A 24,936-nucleotide genomic window follows, 5' to 3' on the forward strand; every position below is an offset into this window, starting at 1 on the left:
CTTGTGAGTCCAGCTTTACTGGTGCTTCTGGCCCATTGTTGCCTGTGAGCGCAAGGCAGTGCTTCTAATCGTTAGAGACATGAAAAATCCGCGGGTTCATTTCGTGTAATGCTAAAATTCAAATAATTATACCTTAGTGCTGCTTCTGTCATTGGTTCACTGTTAATCTGGAGTAATGAGGGCCAATTAGAGACCCTCACTCATAGAAGTGTCGAATCACAGGCCACCCAGTCGAGACGACTCACAAGTCAGCAGCCAATGAACAGTTGGCATTTGCCCGAGTGTGTAGAGGATATTGGAGTCTATCCTGGAGGTCATTGAACCCGCGACTTTAATCGGTCTCTACTAATAGTGCATAGGGCAACTTCGAGTTAAACATGTTCAACTTTAGCGTCCGGTTACACACAGTCTCAACATGTTTCGTATGAGGTCATTTTTAATTCACCATAAACAAGGTTGGAATAGTAGCTCGGACGATGTCTCTTCTACACACGCCTCTGATTGTTGAGTGTTGAAAGTATAAACAGTCCTTTGCTCAAAAAAAAAAGCGCAAGATGAAGAATGTTCCTGGCACAATTCCGTGTAATAGTTTACCGTCTACAACGTAAAAGATCGAAAGGTAAATATTTTATTGTTTTAAAAATAATGCTGGTCTTAATTCTCTAACAGAGGTATACACTTGCTCAAATAAATAGGATCTACAACACATTCATTTCTGACAGTAGACAAATCGATTTTGGAGTTAGAACACTCTTCATGCCAACTGCCGTGTTAACTTAAACCGTTCACCTGAAGTATTACGGCGTTCTGTATAGCCGTGTACTTAGGCCCCGTTCTTCACTGACACGGAAACGGAGACGGATTACGTAAGCAGACACGGATGAGCTCTTACCGTTTACGTCGCTCCGTGCGACCAATAGCAGCCGAGTACTTGACTGTGGTGGTAGCCATGTTTGTTTATGTTCTAAATACGTTAAAAACTGTTTCAAGTACAAGAATATCTACGAGTAGTATGCTATCATTTCTTGGTCGTTTATTTTTACTAAACGTGTAAATTCTGCTCGTGCTATGATCTTGAAGAACGTATATTTCTAAATTTAATTAATATTTAGTAACCTTTTAATACAATCTCATTGTCGTTTGTTACGTTGCCATGCACTGTGGAAGCAGTGACACGATAGTGAAATGTTCCATGAGATCCGTCTCCGTTCAGGCCATTGTAAAAGAGACCTAACAAACACTCAGTGGGGACCCACCACAACGCCGAAATATACCACAACGCCGAAAAATGTCATTGCAGGACTGCCACAAAGGTTAGGTTAGGTTAGACTAGTTTACGCTAGGATAGGCTAGGTTAAGTTAGGCTAAGTTATATTACGCTAGCTTAGGTTAGGTAAGGTTAGGTTTGATTGTGGTATTTCGGCGTTAAGGTACATTTAAGAAACACACACAAATACATTCAGTTGTTATTTCGGCGTTGTGGTACACAGCAGTTTTCTAGCTGTCGGCGTTGTGGTCAATTTTGACATTCGGCGTTTTGGTAACGACCCACCTTCAGTCATATCGCTCCGTCGACCTGCGCCGCTATCGATCCTCGGTATCGACTCTCGGCGCCCGCGCCTCGCGGACCACTGCAGCGCGGACTGGCGGCGGCCTCAGTAGCGCAGACGTCTGTTCGACCTGCGCCGCTATCGATCCTCGGTATCGACTCTCGCCGCCCGCCCCCCGCGGATCACTGCAGCGCGGACTGGCGGCGCCTCAGTGACGCAGACGTCTCCAGCGGCGCAGTGTCAAGTATCACGAGACGTGCAGCGCAGCGTTGTGTTACGCAAGGTAAACACTAGTTTCCACACAGGCAAGCCGAGACCATTTCGCCGACAAGTCATTTCCCTGACTGGTCTAGTTTCGTGTGAAAAAATTGGTTGTCTGTAAAGTCGGTTTACGGACGATAGTTTAACGTGACAACGTCATAACAAAACATTTATGAAATTATTGCATACTTTTATGAATAAAATTGAATCATTTTTATTGAATTATCACTATTTTGTATGGATACAAAGAAGGAGTGAAATGAAATCTACAATTTAATTGATACATTTACTTTTATTTGCACTCATTAATTCAAATATGTTTATTACTTTAACGAAGAGATTATTTTAACTATAACTTTTATACATGTTTGCTATTTAACTTTTTCCAATTTGTGTTATTCTGTTAAGGATAGGACGATGATAGGAAAAGTAGGAAACGAATGGGAGTGTTTCAAGTTTAATGTGCCTCTAAAAAGTCAAATCGATGGTTGTTCCAATCGAGTGGAAGAGAGCTAGATGCGGCGCAAGCGTACAATGAGCGTAACGGGACAATGTGAGTTACGGGACACTTTTTCGTGCGTACAGCCGGCGTTCATCGATTTATTAGACGTTGTCACGTCAAAAAAAAATTAAATTGTAACGAGTATGTTATTTTATGTGCTAGTCAATACCTTTAGATTTAAATCGGTTTTCCAATATTTCGTATAAGAAATAACTTCCATGTCATGGGTCTGTCTGCCTGCATGCATCTGCAATCGGGTTTCATGTCAAAATTGTCTTATGGAAAACTTTTTGTAGCTTATAAAGTTTTCTGCTTATTGCATGCCTGCAGGCCAAAATATGGGCCGTTGTACAGCATACGGTAACCTCATCCAGATAGAACGTGTCTGTTATCCCTAAGTGCAAAACTTGATAATCCTACAGATTCCACCCCTGCCTCGTATAATGACGCGATTCCAACAGAGATTAATTATACTCAGGTTAGTTCTTGAACTAGCTTGAGCTAGAGACCGGAAAAATTCGCGGGTTCAATGACCTCCAGGATCGTCACCAACATCATCTACACACTCGGGCAAATGCCAACTGTTCATTGGCTGCTGACTTGTGAGTCGTCTCGACCGGGTGGCCTGTGATTCGACACTTCTATGAGTGAGTGTATCTAATTGGCCCTCAGTCCTCCAGATTAACAGTGAACCAACGACAGAAGCAGCACTGAGGTATAATTATTTGAATTTTAGCATAACACGAAATGAACCCGCGAATTTTTCTGGTGTCTATTAATCAGGAAATAATATTTAATATCCTCGAGCCGAATAAGCAAAACTTATTATAGAAATGTAAGCTCCAGGTTGGCTTTAGAAATTGTGTTCGAAAGAGTAAAGATCGCAGGCTTTCTCGGCCGTTGCATGGAGTCGCTTGGATTCTGGGCTGTGGCCGCGTCGGAGAAGATATCGCCGACGTTTCGGTTGGACGTTGCAGTCGACATCGTCAGGGAGCAGTTACCTGCACCCAGAAGCCAAGAAACTCCAGATCTTTAAATGAGTTTTAGTTTTAAAATTATTCCTGAACGTCTTTTCCTCTGAGCAGGGCCGGCGCGACTATATGGGCGAACCAGGCGACCGCCCAGGGCGCCAAGTAGCTGGGGGTGGCGCAGCACGACACACAACAGCTCATACAACATGTTTTAACGATTATTGAAACTAGATGAAAATGGATTTTTGTAACAGTTTGGAATGTTTATATTGACATAAGTAATTATTTAAAGTCCACGGTGACCTGTTTATGATTTGTAATAAGTAAAAAAGTAAAAACAAAAACACAAGCCTGCTTACAATATTGATTGTTGACAAAATATTAGGCTTACGTGATGTATTTTGAGGCGAGGAAAAAAAAATTTTGGAGTGTCCGGGGGGGGGGGGGGGGGGGGGGGGGTTAAGGTTTTTTTACCTAGGGCGCCAATTTACCTTGCACCGGCCCTGCCTCTGTGAGTTGATCGTTCAGTCTTCCCGGGGGCCCTAAAAGTATATTCCCCTCACTGCATTGTTGCAATAACACACATTTCCCGTTTTGTACTGCACCTTTCGTATTTAAATAAATCCAACAAATTTTGAGTTTAAAAAAATTGTCACTTGCGAGAAATTTTATTGCATTGAAAATTTTTCACATGACAAATATTTTTAAGAGGGAATATACGAACGTGTATTTAAAATAAGAAGTGTTGGCTTTAAATCTTATGAGCTGGGGTTGAGCAAATCATCCTTAACGTAAAACGCTTCAAGTTCGTTGGTGATTAGTTAAAAAAAAAATACACTTGCGAAGCTAGGCTGTACGTGAAACAACCTAAAAAGATTTGTTGTTGTGTTAAGTATCCATATTTTATTCGTTAGAATATAAATTACCTATATTTTAATGCAAATTACATTTTATGATATTTTGCTTCATTTTACGCTAGGCAGTTTTAAAGTTTCGACTTCAATAGCTTACATTTACATTAGAATAGAGAGATTTGTTTATATATATATATATATATATATATATATATATATAACTTCATCTGATTTTTTTTTTTTTTTTTTTTTTTTTTTTTTTTTTTTTTTTTTTGCAATTTCAATACCGTTGCAATATTCCATTTTTCGTTAGCCATTGCAGTTTAAATAAGCCTAGTCATGGGTGTTTCCAAGGATGGCAAGGGGAAGGGGGTAGTGTCTCCATCCTTTATGCTTCCGAAGCTTGAACGGATTTTTAGTTTTTAAAAAATTCAAACGAATCTTTACAAACTATTGAATAAAATAATTATTTCTGATCAATGACGTTCTTCAATTAGTTATTTTTTAGTATTATATTTCTCCATGATCCTCCTTCCCTATGGAGGACTTATAATTTTTAAAAATTCCCCCCCCCCCCCCCCCCAACATTTTGACCTTTTTATATTTTCACTTGGCTACGCTCTTGGCTACGTGAAAGCTAATATATTTCTTGACGGAAGAAATCTTGAAACGTTAATATTGCAGAGTAGTATATAACTAAATAAAGCTTCTGAAACGCGGCGTACCGGGAAAATTCAAATAATTCTGTGGATACAACAAGGCCCGTAGTGAGGTAGGGTCAAGGACCGGACGCATTCGGTAGGAGTCATTTCGTGAATGGAACGGAAGTCACGTGGAACGAAAATGTGTAAAAAAAACGATGCTGCCATCTGATGCGGATGGCGCGAAACAAAGTTCACAAAGCCAAATGGAAACTTTATAGAGTTAACTGTTCAGCGAATTTTAAAAAGATGGACCGTATTTTAATCAATTTCCTTGTCGAAAATCATGTCCAAAGCCGGGATTAATTTTTTTCCCAAGTCTTTTTTTTTTTTTTTTTTTTTTTTTTCGCTTTTATCGGAGCAGTTTCGTCACATAGTTTAAAACTTCGGTTCTGCAGATCGAATGCTTCGACTAATCGACGTGGCCGCTCCGGCAGCGAATCCTAGCGGCGGTCGCGGAAACTACGTGTGGTTCGCGTCCAGAAATGCAGTTGAAAACACAATTTGCGTGTATATTTATCACGCTGCGACATCATTTTTAAAGAATTCCACGTTATATTTCGTGTTCGAGTTTCGCAGATTTACTCGTTACTGATGTTAGAGGTTACACATCACTGAGCTAGTATCTACATATATAAAATTTGATTTTGTTTCCAGTCTTCGCCCAAAAAAAGACTTATCTCCAACGAGGAAGTTTCGCCAGCGTGGGAGGTGACGGGTCTGTGCCTGTACTTGCTCTGTGCATGCGGCAGTCTCGGTCGTTCGGGCCAGCTCTGTCAGCTCCTATCAGCTCCTATCAGCTCCTATCAGCTCCTATCAGGGCAAACACGTGTTATCGCGAGATACGCCCGCATCAACTGCAGGTGCTTCTATCCCCTCACGGATGCGTCACGAAGGAAAGGACTCGACAGCGGCGAAGATAAAATGGATCTGAACCAGTGGTGGATCCTGGGGGGGGGGGGGCACCAGGGGCAAGTGCCCCCCCCCCCCCAGAAAAAACAATTTGTCTGCTACATTAATATTTCCGACAAAATTGATTGTTTCTGAAACCAATTAAAATACTTTAATATAATATTAATGAATTAATAGAATCATAAAATCTGGCGGTTGGATGTTATGTGTAGTGTGAGTAGATTAAATACAAATTTAGTAATTTTAAGACATTTTTTTTTCTCTGGCTGTTCTGAAATCCTAGAGTGAACCTCTGGATCCGCCACTGATCTGAACTCCAACTAAGAGTCGAACCATGCAAGGGCGTATCCAGGGGGAGGGTGTCATGAGGGGAGCAGTAACCCCTCTTCCCTTCATAAATTAAAAAAAAAAAATTAAGCAAGTCTTCCAGTAACTCGCCAGAGATGAGTAACATCTAATATCGGCAATGAGCAAATGCATGAGTGTTCATATTGCAAATACATTTATGATGTGAGTTTCCATTCGTAATTTAAAATTACATTAGAACCTTCGCGGTGATTGTGCCTGTACCAAATAATAATATATTTTTTTTAAGAAATGAATTTAGTCCACATTTTGTCAAATAAAAGAACCTTTGCAACCGAAGACTACGAAGCGTAAAATTTAATTATTTAATTTTCACGGTAACGAAGTAGTTATGAAGTAATTTCTCCCTCGAGAAATCTTAGCTTTGGAAAGCAATCTTTGAAAGGAAGCAGATAAGTAGTTACTCCAGGACTAGAAAAATGTGTGAAATACAGCTGACGCAATGTTCATTTAATCAAAATTTTGAGAGCTGAATTGATGGAAATCGAATCCAGCGAGTATTTGATATCGTAGAATGGGCTCTATCTACTGTTGTGGTTTTGGGTGAGCATGAATCTTCAGCACGATTTCGTGGAAAATCGCTGGTTCTTTTTTTTCTTTTTTTTTTTTTTGACGTGATAACGTCTTATAAATCGATGCACGCCGGCTGCACGCACGAAAAAGCATGACTCATTAACACATTTCGCCTGAGCCGAGCGTGCAAGAACCGGCCAACCACCGTGCGAGAAAATCTTCTATAATATCAAACAGGTTAAGGCGGGCTTTTTTTTAACTAATCGTTCGCGATTATATTTAAACAAATTATTTAAATTTAAATTTGCAAAAACTGTAAAATAATATTTGAAAATTAAAAAAAAGTATGCAATTTTTTCATCAAATGTTTTCGTATGACGTTATCACGTAAAATTATCGTCCGCAAACCGACTTTACAGACAACCCCCCTATTTTTGACGTGACAACGTCTAATAATAATAAATCGATGAACGCCGGCTGCACGCACGAAAAAGTGTCCCGTTACGCACACTATCCCGTTACGATGTGTCCCGTTACGCTCATTGTACGTTTGCGCCGCATCTATCTCTCTTCCACTCGATTGGAACAACCATCGATTTGACTTTTTTGGGTCGAATTAAACTTGAAACACTCCCATTCGTTTCCTATTTTTCCTATCCTTAACAGAATAACACAGATTGGAAGAAGTTAAATAGCAAACATGTATAAAAGTTATAGTTAAAATAATCTCTTCGTTAAAGTAATAAATATGTTTGAATTAATGAGTGCAAATAAAAGTACAATTATCAATTAAATTGAAGATTTCATTTCACTCGTTCTTTGTATCCATACAAAATAGTGATAATTCAATAAAAAATGATTCAATTTTATTCATAAAAGTATGCATTCATTTCATCAATGTTTTGTTATGACGTTGTCACGTTAAACTATCGTCCGTAAACCGACTTTACAGACAACCCCCCTATTTTTTAACAAAAAAAAAGCTATGAGTTTCTTGTGGCACAGCTCCGAAGCAGACACGGTGTTTGTTCCAAGATACGGCGCTACGTGCCTGGAGAAGTAAGCATAATTCTCCCCCCCCCCCTTTCCCTCTTGCAGACAGTTATCTCAGACAAACACAACTCTTATCAAAACTCCGCATGCGCCAGGCCACATCCTTGTGCAGTTCTGCAAGTTCCCGAGTTCCGCCACGGGCAGTCGGCATCGCCCAAGGATTCTTCAGAGCTAAGCGTTCGTTATGTGAGGGCATCGCTTGTAGTTAGAGACCGGAAAAATTCGCGGATCCATTTCACGACAGCCTGAAATTCAAATAGTTTACTCCTCAGTGCTGCCTCTGCTATTGGCTCACAACTCACCTGGACGACTCCGGGCCAGTGAGAAACACTCGACCGAAGCTGTATCGAATCACAGGCTGCTACGTTGGGACACCTCCTCAAGACAGCAGCCAATGAGAGGGTGACATTTTACCGAGTGTACGTAGAACTATAAAGTTCATCCTAGAGGTCATGGAACCCGCGAATTTTTCCGGTCCCTACTTATAGCACACTGTCAAATATTTGTTTCCGATGTATCGACACTAGAGTTGGAGGGGAAGTATTGGACGGAAAATGGCTTCCACTTTTCGCCATCAAATATATTTGAACATATAACCTCAAATATTTTTTAATTCATGTCACACTAAAAAAGGTAATTTTTGGTCTGAGCTATCTCAAACCTTTTTTTTTCTTCTCAATTTTGGATTTAAATAATACAACACAATGCTGGATGGATTTTTTTTTAATTTGTTTTTGTGTTTGTGTTTTTTTTTAATTATTTGAACTTGAATAAATTTAAATCACAGTAATATTTTTGTTACGCAATTAAATGTTTTCGCATGCGACGTTCATGTTAACATTATCTTAGTTACATAACTTTTATAACGTCTTAAATCGGCCATATGCTCTTCGCCATTTTGAAGAATCGTTGAGGCGGAAAAGGATGTCATTTCCGTTATTCGCTGGGCACGATTTCGATTGGTCGATCGGATCGCATCAAACATCGAACTTAATAATGTTCGCAGGCTTCCACATAAAACATCAGACAGATCGGCCCTGAATGGCAAAACAGCTAAGCCAATAAGAAGAAAGGAAGGCTCTGATTGGCCCACAGCTGCAGCCAATCAGGAAGCACCTTCCCCTCAAGCGAGAGTATATAAAGGCAGAATAACTTGTAGGTAACTGCTCCCTGATGATGGTGACTGCAATGTCGACTGAAACGTCGGTGAATTATTCGCCAAGGACGCGGCTACAACCCAGAAGCCAAGCTACTTCAACATCGAATTTGTTTCAGAACCAGTCCTGTGTGCAGAATATTTTATGGACTTTCAATATTCATCCAACTTGCCAAACAAACATGGCGTGCGCTAGAGACGGTTTGTCGGTGACGTCGTAACCCTGCAACTTTATTTCGACACAACGTCGTGTTGGAAGTTGTTGGGAGAGAAGATTCGACGACGTGGCAGGGTAGCTACAGTCCGACGGCGCTGCTCCGAGAGAGAGAGATAGAGAAAGAGAGAGAGAGAGAGAGAGAAAGAGTCTTCGACCCTACCTTTGAATATATATACTGTATAGAAGTCGCGAGTGCATAGGATTTACTCTACGTTTTTCAAAAGCGTAAGATGAGCAGCTTGGGAACTTCACCGCTGCAGTGCGCTGCCGTAACGCCCTGTATCGTCTTAGGTTGTTATTTACACGTTAGAGCGCAGCCCTGTCGCCCGTTGTCATTCCCCGCACCACCCACCTATCATTCACTGCAACTCAAGTTCGTTCAGGGGGAGGGGGAAGGGGTGTTTGTAAGAGTTCGACACTTGTCCGCCAGGGACCACCACAAGTCGATGCCCTAGAGATGGTGGCGATTGCGGCGGTGAATTAACCAACTACCTCAAAACCGTATTAGAAGTTTGAACCTGGGCTGGCGACTTCTATACAGTATATATATTCAAAGACCCTACTCAGCGCTCGCTTGCACGACCAGAAGGTGGTAATTGGCCTGCGTAAGCGCCAATGGAGACTCTGGTTAGCAGAGCGGTCTGCTACTGTGGGTGGCGAGCAAGGTGCGCCCTAGCTACCAAGCGCACAGACCACCTCCCCCCTAGGGCCATGCATGTTTCGCGAAAAGATTCCGAGAGACTAGTTATAAGTTGAAACACTGTAGCACCGTCTGTGTTTCGTGATTGGGTGAATTTCTTTCAGGTGCATGTCGATTGATACAACAACCAATCAGATTACTTCAGTGCGAAAGAAAAACGCGTCCTGAGTGGCTCGGTCAAAAAAGGCAACGACTTCTCTCACAGACGGCCGCCAATCACAAGGAAGGAACCGCTGGTGCGGGTATAGCTTGTTGCAGTCTAATAGGCGTTCAGATTTATTCGCGAAAAATGCCTGCCCCTACCCCCCCCCCCCCTTTTCCTTTATTGTAGTGGTCTCTTTCTCCTCTCTCCAACTCTTCTTCCTGAACCATACTTCTGTTTCCCGTCGCAAACCCGCATGAAGGCGCCCAGGATTTCCCCTGTGTCTATGCAGGGTTTTACCAGGCCATAACTTATCTGGTTTTTTAGTCTAGGATAGTCGGTGAGGGGAGTTAGTCATGGCGCCAATCGCAGCCGTGGCTGGCCAATCCCCTCCTAGCACATGATGCATGGCTAGCACCCTGCATGTGTAGGGCGTATAGGCTTCGGCCTGATACTCACTTAGAGTCTTCCCTACCCAGACCCCTCCCGCACACTCGTAGCTTTAAGTGAGGTTAGGAGGGAAAAAGTATCCTGGACAGGTAGAAGAGGTGTTGACGCGCCATTCAAAACCCGCTCAAATATTTGTTAAAAGTGTCTGATTACGAATATCATTTAAGAGTCATTGCATGTTTCTGAACGGGTCGTTACCACAACGCCGAACGTACAATAACGCCGAATACCATAACGCCGAATGCCAAATTGACCGCAACGCCAACAGCTCGAAAACTGCTGTGTACCACAACGCCGAAATACAGTAACGCCGAAAAATGTTGCTGCGGGGAGGGGGATGGGGGGCACACGAACAAAATTAAAAACAACTGAATGAATTTGTGTGTGTTTCTTAAATGTATCTTAACGCCGAAATACCACAACCTTACCTAACCTAGGCTAGCCTAACCTAGCCTAACCTAACCCAACCTTACCTAACCTAACCTAACCTTTGTGGCAGTCCTGCAATGACATTTTTCGGCGTTAAGGGTTCCGCCTACCTGGTCACACAGACGGTGCGCAGAACTTCAGGAAAAACAACGCGATTTCATAACTACTCAAGATATCCGAGTGGAGTATGTTTACGAAAAGCATTTAAGAGTTCGCTGAGGCCCGAAAAGAACTTTTAATTTTGGTTCATGTTTTTAAACTGTATTTCTAGAAGAGTTAAAATGACTAAAACGTGTGTTTTCAGAGTAATTTTTAGGCGTAAAACAACCAGTACAGATTATTAAAAGCACTTAAGGGACTTGCATTACACCTTCATCTTCATTTATCGGCCATATAATGTTGCGGTCACCGCTCAAATTTCACAGTTATCCTGTGACGACGAGAAGACTGCGCGCCAGTCCAGAGGAGACACCGCGCTAGAAGCACCAGCGAGCGTCGCGCTTATCATCCCGCCTCGCTAGCACACATACACCCCTGACGAGGCGGGCCCCTTAATGTACTTCGGCGTTGTGGTAATTCGACGTTGTGGTACACAGCAGTTTTCTAGCTGTCGGCGTTGTAGTCGATTTGGCATTCGGCGTTATGGTTTTCGGCGTTATTGTACGTTCGGCGTTGTGGCATTTCGGCGTTGTGGTGCGCCCCCCGGTATGAAGTCGGTGGTTCCGCGCGGTCGACCGCGGCTGTCGCGTCGCGTTGTGTCGCGTCGCGTGTCGCGAGATGGCGGCGGCAGATTACAAGCCGGGGGGGGGGAGGGGGGCCGGGGGCATGCATGTCACGTGACCTCGCCCCAGGGCTGTCCACTGGCCCCGCTCACTGGCTCGGGCCCATTGCTGCTGACAGGAATAATTCGTTAATTCAATGACCCACAGGATAGACTCCAAGATCCTCTATGCACTCGGACAAATTACATCCGCTCATTGGCCACTGACTCGTGACAACTGTTAACTAGGATGCTTTTGATTCGATACTCCTTTCGTTGAGGACTATCCATTGGCTCTGAGTCATTCAGACAACCTGTTAGGCCAATCACTGAAACAGCAAAAGGTCGAACGCATTTGGATTCTAGCCTATCGCGAAATGAAACCGCGAATTTTCCCGGTCTCTAGTCATTGCTATTGACAGGAACTGCCATTTTCACACTCGATCCGGGGTTCGCACCAAGCGAGATCAAAAGGAATTCAAACCGTACTGTCACGACCTTTGGAAAGGGAAAGAAAGTAGGGGGAGCGAGGGCATTCTGGATCACTTCAAGGTAACACCCTCCCCACCCCTCCTTCCTTTCTCTTCCTCAGCCCTTACTACCGTCCCTTTTACAAGGGCAACACACCACAATCGGGATTTATATTTTTAAAAAAACTTAAAATAAATAATTTTAAAATTATTTTAGCTCTACCTACCATCAAACATTTGAACTAAGATGGCGACCTTGATATCATACAATAACACGGCCGACAACGGCATACGACGCTAACGATAACTAGCAGCTAACTTCAGAATCGCCAATGATGTCATCCAAGCTGATCGACGAGGATGACACTAGCAACACATACCACTTTTAGAACTATGTTGTGGATGGAAGCAGGCAGGGATGTTGGGCCCCTGAAGGGGTGGGGGTGAGGAATTTAGGAGGAGAGAACTTAGTACATACACCTCCTTTGAATACATAATTAATAGACGAATGACTAATGGAGCTAAATAGGGATTGTGAAGAAATTTGGTTCAATGTGAAGGTGTATGGGGATGGTTAAGATTGGGAAATCCTCAAATTGCATTCTGGGGTAAAATGAGGAGGGTAATTAGAGCTGGGGATGAGTGGAGTCATGGTGAGGGAAAGGGTGTGGTGAGTGTGACTTTGAAGTGATACAGGATCCCTCGCTCCTATTACTGAAAGAGAGATATCTTTATTGATTAAGCTATATCTTTATTTGTTAGCCTAAAATTTACATCGATTTCTGCCAGCGAACTCATATCACCTATACACTAAAGGCAGTCGCCTCTTGTCCTTTGTATCCAGATGCCACTGTTCCCTCTTCTCGCTCGCATTCACAGCATCGCTGTTGTCTGATCTCTAACTTATTTATTATTCCCCTTGCACTTGCCCCTTCACCCATCGAGCATCCCACTCCTGAGCATTGAAAAATAGTTGTTTTTGTTTTTTCAATGCCCTGATGAGTCATCACCTCAAATTCCCGACCGGCTGTAAAGAAGATTCACTTCTAGCAGTTAGTCCCTTCCCACTCCCTCACATTCAGTGTCTAGTTGCGAATGTGGAGTCACTCTCAACACACTGTCCACATGCAGGGCCCACATGCAGACATAACGTGGCCCGGGCAGAGTTTTGGGTTTGTGGCCCCCTCCCCTAAAAAAATAGTTTTTGTACTCCATTGGCCCAAATTTTCCATTTACACACTATTCGCCAGAAACTGAGGAAGAGAAACCTGGGGCCTAGTGTCTACCTCTGTCGATAGGACTGTACCACCAGACCTGTATGTAGTTAGTTTTTAAAAAAAATGCATTGGATTGATAATAGTTACTGTTTCAAGACAAATAAAAAAAGAGATGACAACATTAAAAAAAAATTAATATCACTAACTTGAGTGCTGAAAAAAATGTTTAAAACTAAACAATTATATTCAAATTTTCATTTGATAGCTTTTAAAATTAAATTATAGCATAACACAATAGTGTTAGTTTCAGTTAATTAACAGTTAGTCTTCCTTTTTTTATTTCTCTTTAGATGTGGCCCCCTTTACAGTTGAATATTTTCTGGCCCTGGGCAATCTGCCCCTTCTGCCCCCCCCCCCCCCCAACTCTTTTGGTCAGCCCTGCGCACATGTGTAGGTGGTCTTGGAAGCACGCTCTTGAAGAACAATGAAGTTACTGGTGACTTGGCATTGCGCAACCTAATCTCACGTCAAACATTTCTTGGCACAGGACATGTCACTAAACAAAGAATCACCAAATAAATAAACGAAAAAAGACTAACAATTTGTTTTCCCTTCCCTTTCCCTCCTACAACATATAACCGCTGAATGAATGCTATAACACTACGTATATAAGAAGCAAAATCGGGACAATTTTGGAATATTTTCGGGAAGGCAATCATGACTTGAGACTAGTCCGAAATTTCTTGTTTAAAAATTTACCTACTTCAAACAATTCAGTGCAATTATTCAAGTTATATCGATAGTATTGCTGAGTTTCATGATTCTTAACTTGGATGAAATTTATTTAGGTGAAAAACTGGCATGTGCGTATAGTGATAACAATATTTTTTTTTTCTTTCCTGATATTAGCAACGATATCAGCAGAGATAAGCAGAGACTTTGTCTGACTAATACAGCAAATCCTTCAGTCTTTCATGTTCTGCGTCGCAACTGATAACTTACACAGTTGAAGAGTCGCAAGAGAAACGCGCAGTCAAAAAATACGTTAGTGTAAGTATTTTTTTAAAAATTACGGAACTTAGAACTCGCTATGTGGACAGTTGTAAAAATCAATTGCACGTTCTCAGATGATCTTTTCGGAACAGTGATAACACTCACTGAAATATAACATTGTCAGAATTGCACTAGCCTGCCTGTAATGAAATGTGATTGCCTACATAGCTTTGGTTTGTGGGAGTTTTAAATCGAAACACTTCTTCTATGCCATGTGGTAGAACCTACAAAATATTTTGGTGTCAGGTTGGATTCCACAAACATGCGCATAAGACATTCATAAGTGTTCTTTGGCTGCTACAACAGTTCACTTTCTCTCTTGATCGCGTATGATTCGGTTATATTTTTAGGTGTTTTTCTGGGCTTCTATTCCTTCATGGTGTGTCAAGTAACATGTGTTCCTATGACAGGTATATTTCAGTGCACAGGTATTTGCAGTATAGACTGTCGCCAAATAATGACGCAAATTTTGCAGGTCTGTTCCATCGGTTCATTTACGAACTTTCATAAAGTTATGCTTTTGAAATCATGCACTTTCTATCAGTATATTTTACTTAAATCTTTTTTCTGGACACATTTAACATGCAGTCGTTCGTATAGAGGGGTCAGGTGTCATTATTGGGAATAACAATTATTTTGAAAATGGAGATTCACTGTTGGCTTGAGCAATCTGTTGAGTTAAAAGTTATGGCTTCCAAAATAAATCTTCTGTAGCCTTGTCTAGCTGAATTTCTGCAGTTTTCTCATTCTGTCTTCACTGGGTTTTTTTTCCTCCTTTAAATCCTGGAACCCCTGGCCAAAGCTGGCTTCGTCCATAACGAAACATTATGAGGTTGTGCGTCCTCGAAAACATGACAGCCATGACAAACGTGTGTGACAGGTCTATCTGCGAGTAGACCATCCAGCACCAAAAACAAAGAAATAATTCTTTGGAAGTATGTAACCATTTTTAAAAAACGGGTTTACAAACCACGCAACAGTGTAACACGCAACCAACAAAAGAAAATCACAGTCGGTGTGTGTAGCACACAAGTCACAATTTGTCACCGAACCAACAACCTGAAATTGTAAAATTGTGAAAAAATTTATTTCCCTGGCATCTTTTGATAATTCACATTTATCATGAACACAAGAAATTGTCAATAATAGTATTTCAGAGACGATACGAAGAGATATAACCAATCATGTTGACACATCTACAATGTAAATGCGACATAAATGTTGGATGTGATAAATTCCTGATTAGAAGTATTTTATGTTTCCATCACGTCACTGGGTCGCTGGTCGCTGCACGTTGACGGCCCTTGTGTTCCAGCATGAGCCAACCGGAGTACCCGAAGCCAGGGGGCGACTACCAGCCGCCCCACCAGGGCCCGCCGCCCCCCTACGGCATGTACCCGCCCCCGCCGCCGCCCACGATCGTGCCGCCCCAGTCGACCGTCGGTACGTAGGCCTGCTCCACTGGAACTGCCCCCGCCCACCCGGGCACACACGCGGTGCGCAGAGCTTCAGGAAGAACTACTTTTGATATCCGAGTAGGGTCTGCTTACGAGAAGCATTTGAGAGTTCGCTGAGGGCCGGAAAAGTACTTTTGATTTCGGATTGTGTTTTTAAACAGTATTTTTTTTTTTAGAAGTGTTAAAATGGCCAAAATGCATGTTTTCAGAGTAATTTTTAGGCGTAAAACAACCGGTATAGATTCTTGAAAGCACTTATGGGGCCCGCCTCGTCAGGGGTGTGTGTGTTTTAGTGAGGCGGGATGATAAGCGCGACGCTCGCTGGTATTTCTAGCGCGGTATCGCCTCTAAGCGCAAAGCTCTGAACTGACGCGCAGTCTTCTCGTCGTCACAGGATAAATGTGAAATTTGAGCGGTGACCGTGACATTATATGGCAGAGAAATTAAGACAAAGGTGCTTTGTGGAGGAGACACCGTGCTAGAAGCACCAGCGAGCCTCTCTAACACAGATACACACCTGACGAGGCGGGTCCCTTAACGTTATTTTATCACTGAAAAATAAATGTATCGGATAAAATTTTATAATTAAGGACTGGAAAAAATTCGTGGGTTCGATGGCTTCCAGGATTGATTCCAAGGTCATCAGGCAAACATCACATGCTCATTGGCTGCTGACTTGTGAGGATTCTCAACTGGGTGACTCGTGGGTCAATACTTCTTTGACTGAGGGTCTCTTATTAGCCCCCACAGTCCTTCAGATAAATAGTGAACCAATAGCAGAAGCAGCACAATGGTACAATTATTTGAACTTAAACATTTCACGAAAATAATCAGCGAAATTTTTCCTGTGATTTTGTGTGTGTGATAAATCTGCAGCCGAAGTTGTAATATTGCAGTATAGAGCACATTGTTGCCAGATTCATAGTCAGCTCTTTAACATTATCATATTTAATTGCACCTATATTATTGATAATTATGATAAGTTTTAGTATATTAAAAATTTTATTTTTTTGTTGATTTTAAGGCAATAAAATAATGTAATTTGATAGTTATTTCAGTTGTATTGGTACATTATGGAAGGAAAAAATCTATTCTAAACACCCATTATTATTTTATAGGAGAAACTATTTGTAACAAGGCATTCAAGTGATAGCAAGGCATTCCATGTACTGATTTCTATGGTCGATAAGAGCTCACATTTTTTTTTAATATGGAAATATATTAAATAAAATTAATGACATAAATGGTTGAAATCAAAAAGGCATCTTTCTGAAAAATTTTCTTAGAAGAGAGAATTTAATATTTTCAGATGATGCTGTTGATGAAATACAAGAGACTGTATTTCACAAAAAAAAAAAAAAAAAAAAAAAAATCTCATAAAACAAATTTTATTCTTAAAATATTAATTTTTTCTTTAAGTTGTATCTAGAATGTTTTTGCTCTTTGCCTAAATCTGGCAACATACCTCCCTTGAACAAGCACAGCGCTAATCCAAGATATTGGGCATTTGAAAGCATTGGCGTAGCTGTGTTCATAAAGTTGGGGGGGGGGGGGGACAAATAATGATTTTGATGTCATGTAAACCGATTCCCCTCTTACTAAGACGGGGGGTCCGGGGGTCCTCCACCGGAAAATTTTGATTTTAAAAGTGCAAAATAGCACTTTTTAAGCAGTTTGTGTATCTAACCACTGGATACATCGATGTTAAAATTATTATTGTTTCCTTAAGATAAAATTTGATGAGTGAATAAATTACAAATAAATTTGGGCAGAATAATATTATATAATAAAAATATCACGGTCTAGAAAGTTGGGAGGGACAGTCCCCTCCACCCAAAAAGTTCAGGGGGACACGTCCCCCCTGCCCCCCCCCCCCCCCCCCCCCGGTTCCTACGCCTTTGTTTGAAAGAGAAAGTAAATGCCCATTAAAATGCACGCTACTATCTAAGGATGAGACGCACTGTAATCGTTGTGGAATTGTGACTTATTCCTTGTGCTATTGCGAACTACGGCCGGTACCACTTGGGGGGAGGGGGGGGGGGGGGGAAAAACCAGTCCCATTAGCAGTCGGGGCGGTCTTATCGCCCCGCTGTCGGTCGTTATCGGCTCATGATAACCCTTCCGAGAGCCGGTGACTCAACACCGCAATGATAGTGTCGGGAGAGAGAGGCTGCCACCGCTACAGGCGTTTCTTCCTTAGATTGCAATGCGCGGTATCTGCTATTAGCGCTGCCATTGTTTCCGTGTGCTCTGTTGCCATGTGTACGCCATAGAGCGCAAAGATTTCAGACAGAACATTTTAAAATAAAGAAAAATTGTTTAATGTGTCGGGGAAAAAATTGTATTTTTTTAAGGCAATATTTGGGATGAGAATTGTGGAAATACGTTTTCCTGGTGTACTGCATTAAGATCACAGTCTGAGAAGTACCTTCTTTTTTTTTTTTGTTTCTAATAAGATGTAATTTGAAATACGCCAGTTGCTTTCAACCTGTTTTTTAAACATTTTGTTTATACCATTATTTTAATTTAAAGAAGTTTGGTTCTTTTCAGTATTGCATATATTTTAATGGAATTACTTGTTTTAATAGTGACTGACTGTTACAAATAGTTTATCCTGTGAAATTATAATTGGATCTTTAACATTTAATTTATTTTTTTCTGTCAGAATAACAACAGCTTCAATAATACAGTCAGTTGACAATATTTTACGGCATGCTGTGATGTAGTAGATGTCACTTTTAAACCTCGCCATCGCCATATTGTTCCGCCCGAAACATTGTGGAAATGGTGCTTAATCACATCTGATGATGGTTACTTTGCATGAAACAGAATCCCCATCGTAAAAAAAGTCCCTTTCTTAAAAAAAAAAAAAATTCTTCTAAACTGTTTTCGCAATGTTCTGGGTGTCTAACCAATATGGCGCAACTGAAGGGGGGAAAAAGGCTTCATGCACACATAATGTGATTTGTTCTGCTAACCAATTACCAAACAGGGTGACATCAGGCTTGATAACAGACATGAATAGCTTACACTACACAAGAATGAAAGCTACAACCACAACCCGAATAGTTCCGAAGTTTACCGAAGTAAAACAGCTTATGTCAGTGTAATAAATAATGGTTATTTATTTTTTTCTGGAGGGCAGGTTATCATTACTTAAATAAAAGGCTGGTTAGGTTACCATTACTTAAAAAAATTGTGTGCGACGAGTCCACGCATGACTAAAGTGAAATTGATTGCTTATAAGGAAGTATAAATTATATTTTTTTAACAAGAGATAATAATTGATAATAGTAAGAATGTGTGCGTGATCTCAAATGAAAAATTTGCCCTTTTTCGTGCTCTGTACTCTCGCATCTGTTCAATGACACTTTTTGCTGCCTCTTTTGGTGGTTTATTCCGACATTTCCTTTGACAATACCTTTTATCTGCTTCTGTCTTTTTATTATTTTCAGGCATTATGTTAAATCATGTCTTAAAGTCCTTTTGAAATTTCCAATCGCAGTGTTAACATACCAAAAATAAATTACACTTATAAAGCTAACTTCTTAAATCTAAATGTCTTTTTTACATTTTCAGTCACACTATTCACACAAAAATTAACGATGCTTATTAATTGAATTACACAAATCAATTTTAGATATTTAAAATAAAATAAAATAAATATGGTAGCATCAATCATTAGCCTTTACGAAAACTGAGGAATAGACAAACACAAGCAGCGTTACGAGAATTACGTAGCATCACTGCTGTGCCATTTCTACCTCTCCTCTGCCATCTCCCTTAAGGCTATTAAACTAGCATATAGCGTGCTATGCTACGAACATATCCTCCCCCCTTTTACCATAATCCCATCGACCGCTAGTGCAGGTGTTGGAGTGGTATCGCCACTGATGCACTCTTATCCTTCCTCTACCGGTTCCCCCACCATGTACCTAACTGTTCTCCTCTTACGATCGGAATTTTCGTAATACTCGAAAATTGTAGCACACTCAGCAGATTATATAAATAGTATAAATTATATAAATTCTTGCAATATGTCGATCTTTCAAGAGCCATCTGCGAACTTCGGAGAACTTCGGAACCGTTGGGGTGTGGCTCTCGTCCATGTGATGACAGGCACCAGCTCAGTGGGCTCATGATATGTGCTATGTGTAGTTGGTGGCAGTAGTGGTGAGCAATACCTTACTTCTGGGGAATGTGGTGTGTATGGTGTGTGGCAATGGTTGTGAGCAATGCCTCACTGCTAGGGAGTGTGGTGTATGCGAAGGCGTAGCAATCGGGTGACAGGAATGGCCCCCGCCAGGGGTGCCGGAGCAGAGGAGGGGGGGGGGGGGGGCACCGCGACGGTTTCGCGTTACTGAACCCCCCCCCCCCCCAACTCTCTTTTAATCCAAGAAGGGGCCGCCATTTTCAGTTCTGGCCAGGGGCGCCAGTCACCTTAGCTACGCCACTGGGTGTGTGCAGTGTGTGACAGTAGTGGTGAGCAATGCCTTGCTGCTGGGGAACATGGTGGGTGCGGTGTGTGGCAGTGGTGGTCAGCGATGCCTCGCTGCTGGGGAACATGGTGGGTGCGGTGTGTGGCAGTGGTGGTGAGCGATGCCTCACTGCTAGGGAGTGTGGTGTGTACAGTTTGTGGCAGTGGTGGTGAGCAACATCATGTTGCTGGGGAGTGTGGTGTGTGCGGTGTGTGACAGTAGTGGTGAGCAACGCCTCGCTTCTGGAGAACATGGTGGGTGCGGTGTGTGGCAGTGGTGGTGAGCGATGCCTCACTGCTAGGCAGTGTGGTGTGCACAGTTTGTGGCAGTGGTGGTGAGCAACATCACGTTGCTAGGGAGTGTGGTGTGTGCGGTGTGCGACAGTGGTGGTGAGCAATGCCTCGCTGCTGGGGAACGCGTCCACCACGGTGCAGTGTCCCTCCTGCAGGGCCACGGTGCAGACCAGGGTGCAGTTCGAGACCAGCACCCGCACCCACCTCATGGCGCTGCTGCTCTGCCTTGTGGGGTGAGTGTCTCGACCGCAGACATGGTCTCTCACGCGCGACACCTTAGCTCTCGGCACACGGCATTCGGTGGTGGATGGCGCCAACCGAAGTTAACAAATCCTCAAATAAACTTTTTTTTTTGCCTAAACATGATCTTTGTCCAATGTTATTAATCCCATGAAATAACAATTTGATTATATCTAAAATAATAAAGATGTATTTTTATCGAATTGCCTGACAACAGGAAGTTATTTCTTTTTCGATTAATGCTTGAAAGCTTCAGTGTATTATTAATAGGCTCTTGTTTTCCTATTGTTTATCGATATTGTTTGCATCAGGTTTAGTTTACTTACTGCTTATAAATTGATTATTAATTGCAAAATACAAATCCTACACATATGTTATAAAAATTTTAAACATTTTTCAGCAGTAACCTACGTATTTGTGGTATACGATTTTAATAAACATCTTATACTCTAGCTGCGTCAATATTGTTTTTTTTTTTATGAATTAAACAAGAGCCATAAAACAGCTGAGTAAAAACATACAGTAGGAATTTTAGTTACATATTTTAAGAAAGCTTCGTTCATCCTTTCCGTATCATCTCAAAAAGCATGGGAAACTGTAAATTTTCATTTAAAAAAAAGGACCCTACATTCACATCCTGAAGACAGACCGTGTACGCCTCTCAAATATTGTGTGAGAACAAACACAATGTTAAAAAAAATTAAAGATCAAACCAGCATTATCATTAATTTTTAAGTGTTTCTAGAAAATATTTCACTAAAGTGTTACACTTCATTTTTAAAATACTGATTGCTAGAGGTGCACCAACACAAATTTAACATCTAAAGATTCAATTACTAATTAATTAACTATGTTAAGCACAGGAACGGCAACATCTGTGTGCATCTACTCGACGCAGAAGAGAATATACAAGTATATGGTCTTTACTGCTGTCTTGAGTTCTTGAGAAACATTTCGGACGTAAGCTGATTGAGAAAAATGGTTTCAATGACTGACAGTTATGACTAAACTCAAAGTATCAGTAATCAGGGAAGAGTTGTGTTACGCCCTTGCATGAATGTGTTGCGTAGGTGCTGGCCGTGCGCGGTGATCCCCTACTGCACAGAGTCCTGCCAGAACGCCACGCACTACTGCCCCAGCTGCGGGGCATTCCTGGGCGCGTACGCCAACTGAGCGGCTCCCGTGGTGCCCTCCGGCGAGCGAGAAGTGAACCACCATCTCGCGGAACAACCCCCCGGGGCGGCGGTCCCTGCCGCACTATTCACCTTCGTCATTGTTTTGAACCAGGGTCTGGTGTTCATGAGTGCGGACTAGAAGTATGGGCCTCCAGGATGGACTCCACGATCCTCTGCACTCCCGGGCAAAACGCCACCTGTTCACTGGCCGCTGACTCGTGAGGCGTCTCTACCAGGTGTCTCGTGATTCGACGCTTCTTTGATTGAGGGTCACTAATTGCCCCAGAGTACTCCATATTGACAGTGAACCAGTGACAGAAGCACCACAATTTGAGTTTTGGCATGTCACGAAATGGACCCAAGAATTTTTTTTCCGATCTCTGTTTATTTATCATTATGGATGTCACACTTAGCAGTGTGTTGAAACACTGAAACATCGGTCTGTGTTTCGTTATTGGGGTCGAGTTTCTCTCAGCTCCACACCAATCGCAGCCACTCAGTGCGGAAACACTCAAGTCTTTAATGGCGATGGCTTCTCCTACAGACGGCCGCCAATCACATGGAAGACATCGCTGCCGCGGGCATGCATTATTGCAGTATAGTGAGTGTACAAAATCCACCCTCCCCCCCCCCCCCCCAATTAAATATTATCGGTCTCAATCGGTCCCTAGTTACCTTCACAGACACACCCAACACAATACCGAACTTTTTTTTTGTAAATATAGACTTGGTGCATTTTGTGGCTTACTGTCAAAATATATCCCGTTCCGTTGCTCCATGTCGACCGCAAATTGTTGTGTTGGCAGCATCGACGAATCTGGGGGTGTGATGTGTGAAGTAGTTTTATGCGAACGCTATAAAGTCCTTCGCGGCAAGACGGAAAAGGCTTGCAACCTGCCAATTCGAATTAGTTCATTTCATTTAGTGAAAGTCTTGATTGCAAAGTCAATTTATTGAGTGCCCCTTGTCATTGGAGCTCTGGTCACTCGATGCCACTGAAGCTGAAGGGCTGGAAGCTAATGTCATAATACTTAAAACATTAAAGACCGGAAAAATTGGGGGATTGATTCCGTAATGGGCTGTAGTTAAAATACCTATAGTTACCATTGTGTATGGTCTGCTATTGGTTCACAGTTCATGAGCAACTTCGTGGGTCGGTAAAAGAACCTTCGAGCAGAGGAGTGTCGGACCAGAAACCAACCAGCGAAGACGCATCACAAGTCACCAGCCAATGAACAGGCGACGTTCGCCCGAGTGTGCAGAGGATCGTGGTGTCCTTCCTGGAGGAAATTGAACCCGCGATTTTTTCCAGTCGCTACTCATCAAGTGTGAACACGAGGGGAAGTGAACTGTGACAGCAGCGAATGAAACACCTGCTACTGTCTAGAGTATGCACACTTTTTGTGCAATCTAACCTGGCACCGGAAAATAACGAGCGTCTGACAGGCCTGTAGTAATATCTCGGCCGGCCATGTCCTGTTGGAGTCTGGGTGCTTTGGGTTGTTTCGCGTGAGGTCACTCGCTGTGTGCTTGCAACTCCAGCTTCTTCAAGCAAGGAAGACTGGTGTACATACAGAGTGTGGACAACAATAACATGAACATATGATGAGGTGATGTGTGGTTTCAAATTACTAAAAGGTGTATTAAGCTTATATATGTATATATATAATGTAATAAAAATGCAGTAAAATAAATTATATTTCAACTTGGATATAGATGTGTTTGACTCAAGTCCCTCAATTCAACCATAATACCTAGTTTATTAACTACGCAAGGAACGCAATGTTGCGAAAACGTATCACGCAGCCGAAGCAAGAAAACCACGGTCGTTTGCAAAGCACGACAGCCACTAGACAACTTGAAAATGTAAAACAGTAAAAATGAGTTTCTTCACAAGTTAATTTTGTTGATTAGTTTACATCGTGAAAAAAAAATGAAATCGTGTATAAGAAGTGTTATTTTCTTTCACAGTTAAACACGCGATAACTAGATGCATATAATAAAAACCAATATTATAGCATTTTGTGCACACAACGTCTGCATCTTTAAAGGTTTTAGGAATACTTCACTTCAAACATGGACGGCGGAAATGCGAGCCGAAACTCAAGAGGTTGAAAATTGGCCGATGCTTGCGTTGGGTTTATATGTCTTGCGTAGTTTATAAATGGGTAACTATCTGAAAAATTCTTCGTTGAAAATTTCTGCGGCTTGCATTACTTGCGTTTCTAGCGTAGTTTAAAAACCCGGAAGCAACAACAGTCAAAATAGGAGGTGTGATAAAAAATACTGCGAATAATTTTATTACGAACAAAGTAATAATCTTACATCAAATTTTAAACTAATCTCCTTTAAAACACTCTCCTTAGCTAGCGATGCGCACTTGCCCCAATGTTGATTGACTGGAAGTAGGCCTACTTCTGGGAGAGCCTTCAACTGCTCCGCCATGGCCCTTTCGATGTCGGGCAATGGTGTCAAAACGTTTCCCTCTTAGCACGCCTCATTTTTCTGGTTCCCATTTCACAAACAAAACTTAATGTTAACAAGTTATTCGAAATCAATTCATGACGCGTGACAGACACAGTAAACACGACCTCACTCTTCCGGCTCTGGAAGCCGACTGACAAGTCACGACTTGTTCAGACCTGACACTGACTGTCTCGACGGATCAGGCTATCTGGCTTATTACTTTAAATAGATGTAGATTCAGCATTTGCTGTTATAAAATTTCAGTCGCCTTTTTTATTGCATCTCGTATAAGGATTAATAATTATGTGCAAGGACGTTTCTAATGTTTCGTGTAGGCAAACATGTTCTAAAAATATAAACCAGTTAATTATTTACAGTTCTGTTTTATCACCTAATACTTTAGTAATAACAGTTAAATTGTCTAGCCACAAAATTGATCGATCTTTAATAAGGTCCACAATTTACTCCCATTGGGCAACACAGTGGCTCTCACAACTGCTGGTCTCTTACCGTGCACCTCTGTCCCAGCACCCTGCCTTACACTGCTCAC

The 24,936-nt window shown here is 41.9% G+C and overlaps 1 protein-coding gene across 4 annotated transcripts; it reads left to right on the forward strand.

Annotated features, from left to right (window-relative positions):
- Positions 1 to 1,181: 1,181 nt before the first annotated feature.
- Positions 1,182 to 23,631, forward strand: LOC134540909 (lipopolysaccharide-induced tumor necrosis factor-alpha factor homolog). 4 transcript variants are annotated; one of them, XM_063383978.1, is made up of 4 exons: positions 1,182 to 1,833; positions 15,593 to 15,720; positions 20,597 to 20,738; positions 21,816 to 23,631. In XM_063383978.1, the coding sequence occupies exons 2-4, from the start codon at positions 15,594 to 15,596 to the stop codon at positions 21,916 to 21,918; spliced, it is 372 nt and encodes a 123-aa protein (XP_063240048.1). In that variant the 5' UTR covers positions 1,182 to 1,833; position 15,593; the 3' UTR covers positions 21,919 to 23,631. The 4 variants fall into 4 exon arrangements, with proteins under 4 accessions (XP_063240048.1, XP_063240050.1, XP_063240052.1 ...); XM_063383980.1 differs by lacking the exon at positions 1,182 to 1,833 and adding an exon at positions 7,778 to 7,869; XM_063383982.1 differs by lacking the exon at positions 1,182 to 1,833 and adding an exon at positions 7,836 to 7,860.
- Positions 23,632 to 24,936: the final 1,305 nt, after the last annotated feature.

Source organism: Bacillus rossius, chromosome 17 (assembly GCF_032445375.1).
Source record: "Bacillus rossius redtenbacheri isolate Brsri chromosome 17, Brsri_v3, whole genome shotgun sequence".
Classification (NCBI taxonomy): Eukaryota; Metazoa; Arthropoda; class Insecta; order Phasmatodea; family Bacillidae; genus Bacillus; species Bacillus rossius.

Bases quoted from the DNA above. Each gene is read 5' to 3' on its own strand.
- LOC134540909 (XM_063383978.1), top strand. From the start codon at position 15,594: ATGAGCCAACCGGAGTACCCGAAGCCAGGGGGCGACTACCAGCCGCCC. The intron at 15,721-20,596 runs GTACGTAGGCCT...GGTGTGCGACAG, and splicing joins GCCGCCCCAGTCGACCGTCG to TGGTGGTGAGCAATGCCTCG. The intron at 20,739-21,815 runs GTGAGTGTCTCG...TGTGTTGCGTAG, and splicing joins CTGCTGCTCTGCCTTGTGGG to GTGCTGGCCGTGCGCGGTGA.